Source organism: Gastrolobium bilobum, unplaced genomic scaffold (assembly GCF_033153095.1).
Source record: "Gastrolobium bilobum isolate Gb01-03AN ecotype WA unplaced genomic scaffold, APGP_CSIRO_Gbil_v1 utg9213, whole genome shotgun sequence".
In the NCBI taxonomy this organism is placed as follows: domain Eukaryota; kingdom Viridiplantae; phylum Streptophyta; class Magnoliopsida; order Fabales; family Fabaceae; genus Gastrolobium; species Gastrolobium bilobum.
This window is the reverse complement of record NW_026898495.1, coordinates 226,168-234,523: the sequence shown is the minus strand read 5'-3', so window position 1 is coordinate 234,523 and position 8,356 is coordinate 226,168. Positions and strand designations below refer to the sequence as shown.

Here is an 8,356-nt window from a genome sequence, read left to right as displayed (position 1 = left end):
GCTGCTGAGACGAGCACGCCGGTATGTGGATCGCCGGAAAAGGTCACCGGACGATGGTGCTGGACGGGGCAGAGGTTCTGGCAGCTGTATACGGAGAGAAAACGTCCGGAAACTGACAATGAGACAGCTCTGGAAAAAATTTTAAAGACAATAAACAGTGGGTTCACCGGAAAAAAATTTCAAAGTTCCTTAGACTCTTGATACCATGTTAAATAACGAGAGAACAGAGAAACATTTGAAATAAAACTATGTGTATTAATCTGATGAAAGATGTACAATATATATAGACATGCTAATGGACTAAGCCCAAACCTAATATAATCAGACCTAATAAAAAAAACCCTAATGAAATAAGGAAACGCTAATTATAATATGGGGTTTGATTTTCTCATGTTAAATGAGAATTCAATTTTCATGTTGTAGAGATAAAAAGCATGTGGGACCCATGTGTTAGAAAAAATTATATGTAGAACTCTTGTCAGCACGAAAATTGAATAGTGTGTAGGAAAATTATAAAATGAGAATTATAAAACCCTTATAATATATTTGTAACGTTATTTTTTGGGCTGTTAGCAATAACCATGTTCATTATAAATAATACCCTTTTGAATCTGGGTGATAAATCCAAGCCAAGAACTGATTTTGAGAGCACAAAGAGACACCCAAATAGAGCGTAATTCTTGTGAAGAAGGTTTATCCTTCTGGGTCATTGAGATTTCTGTCATTCCCTTTGTTACCCTAAAAATCAAAGATGTCTGGAATTGTGGTGATTTTCGACTTTGACAAGACCATCGTCGATTGCGACAGTGATAACTGGGTCATCGACGAATTGGGTTTCACCGATTTGTTCAACCAGCTTCTTCCCACCATGCCTGGGAACTCTCTCATGGTAAGCTTCTGATTCGCTTCGAATTTGTTATTCTGATTTTTCGGTTTCATGTGCTCTGTTTTTTCAGTGTTTTGTTTATTTTATTTTATTTAACTTTGCAATCTGCATTGTCTTAATGGCTTAAATAACTGAGTTTTTTGGTATTTTGGTTTTGGATTTATAGGATAGGATGATGATGGAGCTTCATTCAGAAAGGAAAACCATTGAGGACATTGAAGGGGTTCTGCATAGGATTCCTATACACCCCAGAGTAATACCTGCCATTAAAGCAGCTCATGCTTTAGGGTATGTCTCTCTTTCCTAAATTTTCCACGAAAAAAAATCCATTTATAATTTTTTTTTTCAAATTATACTGTCTGAGGATTGTAAGAGTTTGTAAAAAAAAAAAAGTTTGTAAATATAGCTCTCTCTATTTTTTTCATTACACAAAGTTAAGTTTTTTTTTTTAATTTTTAATTTGGTAATGAAAAAATTTATGTTGTTGGTATTTGTTTTTTCAGGTCTGATTTGAGGATTGTAAGCGACGCGAACATGTTTTTCATTGAGACAATCTTGAAGCACTTGGGAATAAGGGAATACTTCTCTGAGATTAACACTAACCCAGGTTATATTAATGAAGAAGGAAGGTTAAGAATCATGCCATACCATGACTTTAACAAAGCTTCTCATGGCTGCAGTTTGTGCCCTCCAAACATGTGCAAGGTATATATCTTTTTTCATTCGTTTACTTACTTTTCTTTGTTAAAAAATAGATTTTTTCCTTAAAAAATGTGAACCTGCCTTTGGTTTGTCAAAACCATAGAGAAAATTTTACTTGAGTTAATTCTCAATTGAATCTAATGATTTTTTTTTAAAAAAAATTGATTTTATCAACGATTGACAAGCATACAAATTTCTAGATATTGTATTCAAGTTGATCTGAACTGCCTCTTGCTTCTGGAGAAGTATCATATTTTTTAATTTTAAGTTTCTGTAACATTGGAATGTTGTCTCCTTATTATTTTGGCAATTTGGCCTTAAAGAACACAAATTATGCTTTACCAACCAACCACTCTTTCATGGTTTTTGTCTCTGATTTGAGCCCAGCAGATTTGATTTTGACCTTGGCCCACCAATCCAATATTATAATTAAAATGAATTGAATTTATCTACCTACAGAGAATGGATTGAAGTTTTATATATTATGACCAATTATAATTCTAAATTCTTATTTTCTTACCATTACAGGGTTTAGTCATCGATAGAATTCAAAATTCAATTTCCCCTGATGATAACAAGAGGTTCATCTATCTTGGTGATGGTAGTGGGGACTATTGCCCTAGCTTGAGGCTTAAAGAGAGAGACTTTATGATGCCAAGGAAGAACTTTCCCGTGTGGGATTTGATATGTAAAGACCCTTTGCTTCTTAAGGCTGAAATCCATGGTTGGAGTGATGGAGAAGAGCTGGAGCAAGTTCTATTGCAGTTAATCAACAGAATTTCTATAGAAGAAAGCGCTCAGTTCATTTCATCTGATTGCAAGCTACATACTCTATCTATCTCTGCTCATGAGACTTTGCCTAAAGTTCTCACAGTTCGGCATAATTGCTTAGTTTAGTATCCATGCAAATGTATTATAACTCATGGGTCATTTTTTATTTTTTTTTCTTGCTCGGGATAACAACCGAAAACTAATTCTTTCGAGGTGGAAGATTACATTAAGTGAGTCATCTTTTCTCTTTGAGTGACCTTAATCAACCTTTCCTATAAAATTGCTAATTTGGAATTGGTCCAAGATGGACAGCTATAATTTCTATTAAATACAAATATCAATTGTTTCTATATCTTTCAGAGTGCTTAATTTAGCATTTAAGCACTATTTTACTGTGAAAGTATACATAATATCAGTTTAATTTATAAACATGTGAAATTGATCCCCTAAAAATATACCCAGCTTTAAGTTTGCATTGCCTTGCTTAAATATGTTACTTCAATTATTTTACCAAGTAGACTTTTTCAAATGCAACTAAGGAATAGTTGCATGCTCTGTCCTACTTTGTTCATCAGTGAAATATATCAAACTCTCACCTTGAAGGCTCTTAGGTTTGTTACTTTTGTAAAAATCGCTCCTCGTTAAATCCGACTAGCGAGTGTGGGGTGGAGAAAATTCTTGTACGCAACTTTATCTTTGCAATTAACTGTTTTCTGAATTCGAACTCATGACCTTTCAGTCATGAAAGAACAATTTTACTTTTGTTACTTTTGTGATGTTCAGAATATCAAAGTTATATGTTGTAAAGTTCTCGGGAATAGGCACTAGTTTCCTTTAAAAAGCATTAATGTATATTCTTTATAATGATGGCCATGGGGTGATCGGTCATGATTGGACTTTTCAATTACAGTGAATATATATTAGACTGATGACTCCTTTTTAATTGAAATTGGTTTTTTCTTCTTTTTATTTTTAACAAGTTTGCTTGTCAATTTAAATGTAGCTCATGCACGACCAATATGCACCAACAGAACGTTTTCAGTTCAATAAAATATTAGAAATGTTTCATGGTTGAATTTTATTTTCTTATTAACTTTGTTATATCATACGAATTTCTCAGACTTGTGTGACTTGATCATTTCAAATCTTTGGATGGTATCAAATAGTCAATCTCGCCAGGAGCATGAGGATAATAACAGAAGTTATAGAAATCTAATTCAGGAGTATAAGCAGAGACATGGTGGTCCAAAACAAGCAACTATTAGCTACATGGCATTTGTGACTTATTTTGGTGTCTTTGGCTATGAACTCTCTGTTTTATTTTTTGGCTATTGTGTAATGCCTTTGGAAATGTGATAAACGGTTTGAGAATGAATGACCTCGATTTGTACTTTGAACGTTTAATTTATTGTTATTCAATGGACTATCTAATGCCTTAAGTTCATAGTGACAATATAAGTTTTTTTTTTTTATCTAGAGTCTTTCTTCTTGATATTCTTCTATCACTTGTTATTGTTAAGTTATAATGTTATATTCATAAGGAAAAATACAAATTATTTTACATTTACAAATATTATTTGTTTAATTTCTTTTGCTTGTTTGCTGGATCAAAAACATGGAGTTGCTATTGTCTTTCCTAAATTCTTGCCAGATGAAAAAGGTTTTTAATATCTTACTTGGTTTTAGTTATTTTTTTTCCACACCGAACCTAATAATCTCTTTGAGATGAGTAGGCCCCCGAATATCCTCCAAGCTTTAATTGAGACTAACCCCGAGTCAAGGTTAATCATAGTTATGGCAATGAAACTAATTCTGAATCAGGGTTATTGGGTGGGAATTGAACTCATTTTCTTTTCCCAATCTACTCAACTGGTGTTGCTAACTAAGTCACATCCATTGGATCCGATTTAATTATATTTAACATATATACTTTTTTATAGGAAATAAATTTAATGCAATATTTAACAGATACACTCTTTATAAAAAATAAATTTTGAGGTCATCATTCCAAAAGCTAGTTTAAAAGGTAATAAATCTCACATTAGTATATGCAACTAATGAGGGACTCGTAACATTGTCACTCTCTTTAAGAGCTGACATTCACAGCGACTTTCACTTATTAACACTGACTCAATAATAGCTCTTTCCCTCTTACGGCTTCATTCACCTATTTAGTACAACACCCCTTTAGAAGGTATAACACCTTAATCCAATTTATTGTAGTTCTTTTAGTAGGCTCAATTCTCACCAATTATTACGGGCTTGAGGTCATACTCTAAAAACTAACTCAAAGAATGAGAATACTTAAAGCTTTATCAATTTCACATTAATTATATTAAGTAACCAATTCGAAAATCGTAGCACAAAGCCGTAAGAAAAGTCAAAATTATTTGAACCATTTCTCGACTTGGCCATTATATAATATTCTCTATAGAGTTCCAATTTTATTGGATTTCCCTAGAGGAACACTCGTTGCACCTATGCTGTATAATCTGACACGATTTTGTGGTATTTAGCCGTGGAACTTCTTCCGACATCCATATCAGATGCTCCACATAGTTTTGTTTTATGCTTATCCTTTCCAAACAGTGAGGCCTTTCTTCTCCAGAATACATTATCACATATGTGGGAACCTATGGTTCTCCTTTTGCCGAACTGGTCCCGGAATACCCAAATATTTTATTAATATATTGTGGATATTGAGTCACCATGCATATTTTCTTTGTTTGGTTGTCTACGAGGAAAATATTTAGAGAAAAGCTAATACACTCTTTGGTTAATATGATTGAGGCCTATCTATGATTCATGGTTCAAGCTAATGAAAAATGGATATTTTATGATTTGCTTATATGAAAGAGAGAAATTTTATTTTTTTTCTCCAAGTGACAACTTCTCAACCGAAGGAGTAGATGTGCCAACTCTCATTGAGAACAAATTCAAGTGGTTTACTGGACCCATTATAATGGACACAATAACAATGAATATATTAAAGGCATATATGTCAGATCGTATTCCTAACTTAAAATAAACAATCTGCCACTCCTTCCACTTTGGGTAACATTCATTTTTTCTTTCAAACAAGACATCACATCGATCCTGTATTTATACAATACAGTAGTTTCTGATAGGCAATGCCCACTAGCTTGTCTATCTATTTACCAATTTTATAGTAAACAATATGATATCAAAAAAATAATTTAAAGTTTTGTATATTTTTAGAGGATCAATTTCGCATGTTTATAAATTAATGTTATGTATATTTTCACAGTAAAATAGTGCTTAAATGCTAAATTAAGCAATGTGCAAGATATGGAGAGTTGGAGACAATTGATATTGATATTTGTCTTTAATAGAAATTATAGCTGTCCTTCTTGGACCAATTCCAAATTAGCAATTTTAGGAAAGGTTGATTAAGGTTATCAACGAAAAAAGAAGACCCCATTAGTTATGATACTTTGCATAGATACTAAACTAAGCAATTATGGCCGAACTGGGAGAACTTTAGGCAAAGTCTCATGAGCAGAGATAGATAGAGTATGTAGCTTGCAATCAGATGAAATGAACTGAGCGCTTTCTTCTACAGAGATTCTGTTGATTAACTGCAATAAAACTTGCTCCAGCTCTTCTCCATCACTCCAACCATGGATTTCAGCCTTAAGAAGCAAAGGGTCTTTACATATCAAATCCCATACGGGAAAGTTCTTCCTTGGCATCATGAAGTCTCTCTCTTTAAGCCTCAAGCTTGGGCAATAGTCCCCACTACCATCACCAAGATAGATGAACCTCTTGTTATCATCAGGGGAAATTGAATTTTGAATTCTATCGATGATTAAACCCTGTAATGGTAACAAAATAAGAATTTAGAATTATAATTGGTCATAATATATAAAACTTCAATCCATTCTCTGTCGCTAGATTAATTCAATTCAATTCAATTTAATTATAATATTGGATTGGTGGGCCAAGGTCAAAATCAAATCTGGTGGGCTCAAATCAGAGACAAAAACCATGAAAGAGTGGTTGGTTGGTAAAGCATAATTTGTGTTCTTTAAGGACAAAATAATAAAGAGAACACATTCCAATGTTACAGTATCTTAAATTTTAAAAATATAATACTTCTCGAGAAGCAAGAGTCAGTTCAGATCAACTTGACTACAATATCTAGAAACTTGTATTGTTGATAAAAATCAATTTTTAAAAAATCAGAAGTTTCAATTGAGAATTAACTCAATGGTTTTGACAAATCAAAGGCAGGTTCACATTTTTTAAGGAAAAAATCTATTTTTAACAAAGAAAAGTATGTGAACGGATGAAGAAAGATATATATTATATACCTTGCACATGTTTGGAGGGCACAAACTGCAGCCATGAGAAGCTTTGTTAAAGTCATGGTATGGCAAGATTCTTAACCTTCCTTCTTCATTAACATAACCTGGGTTAGTGTTAATCTCCGAGAAGTATTCCCTTATTCCCAAATGCTTCAAGATTGTCTCAATGAAAAACATGTTCGCGTCGCTTACAACCCTCAAATCACACCTGAAAAAACAAATGCCAACAACATAAATGTTTTTTTCATTCCCAAATTAAAAAAAAAAAAAAAAAAAACACATAACTTTGTGTAATGGAAAATTTAGGAAAGAGAAACATACCCTAAAGCATGAGCTGCTTTAATGGCAGGTATTACTCTGGGGTGTATAGGAATCCTATGCAGAACCCCTTCAATGTCCTCAATGGTTTTCCCTTCGGAATGAAGCTCCATCATCATCCTATCCTATAAATCCAAAACCAAAATAATAATAATAAAAAATCTCAGTTATTTAAGCCATTAAGAAAATGCAGATTGCAAATTTATATAAAATAAACAAAAACAAAAACAAAACACTGAAAAAACAGAGCACGTGAAACCAAAAAAACAGAATAACAATTTCGAAGCGAATCAAAAACTTACCATGAGAGAGTTCCAAGGCATGGTGGGAAGGAGCTGGTTGAACAAATCGGTGAAACCCAACTCATCGATGACCCAGTTATCACTGTCGCAATCGACAATGGTCTTGTCAAAGTCGAAAACCACCACAATTCCAGACATCTTTGTTTTTAGGGTAACAAAGGAATGACAGAAATCTCAATGACCCAGAAGGATAAACTTTCTTCACAATAATTACGCTCTAATTGGGTGTTTCTGAGTGCTCTCAAAATCGGTTCTTGGCTATGATTTGTCACCCAGATTGAAAAGGGTATTTATAATGAACATGGTTGTTGCTAACAGCTCAAAAAAAAAAAAAGATTCCAAAGGAATATTACATTGGATATGTGTAGTTCCTGGTAAGTGGTAAGGGTGAAGGAGGCCATGAACCAATAAAGTTGCCTCTCTTTTTTTTTTGTTGTAAGTTGAAGTTGCCCTTTTTTTCTCCTCTAGAAGAACTTGTGATAGATTAGGAATCTTATTCCTGTGGCATTTCAAATTCCATCTGAGCCGTTTGATCTGCTGAACTTTAGGTTAGTCAGAGGATCAGACGGTGTGACAGGTTCGGGCGATGATAACCAAACGCGGGAATAAAGAGGAATATTCGAGAGGGGAATTGAACGCATTAGGTGACTGTGAATTGCACTTCCTCATTTTGGATGCAGCTTATAAGAATATTCTGGGTATAGTCCGGTTCTGTTCTATTCCAAATTATAATTATTATTTTACCGATTTAGGTATCAGCTTATTGTTACGATTTTAGTTTTTATTTTATTTTATTATTTGTTTTTATTGTTATTTAGTTACTAGATTAGTATTTGAATTTGTTTGAACAAGTCTTGGCAGTTTCCATGAGCTTAGTAGAGTGGATAGAGGTAGTTTTAGGTGGTTCCTATTTTCATGTATTATGGCTTTCACGTGTAATTATCTATTTAATTAGAGTTTTGATTAATAAACATAAAAGTTAAAAATATTAATTTAACACTGTGTTCAAGCAAAAGGTCAGGTTTCTTCAATAAAAATCAAATTCGTAT

At 33.2% G+C, this 8,356-nt stretch overlaps 2 protein-coding genes across 2 annotated transcripts; one reads left to right on the top strand and one right to left on the bottom strand.

Annotated features, from left to right (window-relative positions):
* The first annotated feature begins 643 nt into the window (after positions 1 to 643).
* LOC133316861 (inorganic pyrophosphatase 2-like) lies at positions 644 to 2,611 on the top strand. Its single transcript, XM_061518652.1, has 4 exons — positions 644 to 889; positions 1,053 to 1,174; positions 1,390 to 1,591; positions 2,117 to 2,611. Exons 1-4 carry the CDS (start codon positions 752 to 754, stop codon positions 2,483 to 2,485), a joined length of 831 nt encoding a protein of 276 aa, XP_061374636.1. The 5' UTR covers positions 644 to 751; the 3' UTR covers positions 2,486 to 2,611.
* Positions 2,612 to 5,617: 3,006 nt separating this feature from the next.
* LOC133316842 (inorganic pyrophosphatase 2-like) lies at positions 5,618 to 7,758 on the bottom strand. Its single transcript, XM_061518627.1, has 4 exons — positions 7,308 to 7,758; positions 7,009 to 7,130; positions 6,694 to 6,895; positions 5,618 to 6,195 (listed from the first exon to the last, which is right to left on the bottom strand). Exons 1-4 carry the CDS (start codon positions 7,443 to 7,445, stop codon positions 5,839 to 5,841), a joined length of 819 nt encoding a protein of 272 aa, XP_061374611.1. The 5' UTR covers positions 7,446 to 7,758; the 3' UTR covers positions 5,618 to 5,838.
* Positions 7,759 to 8,356: the final 598 nt, after the last annotated feature.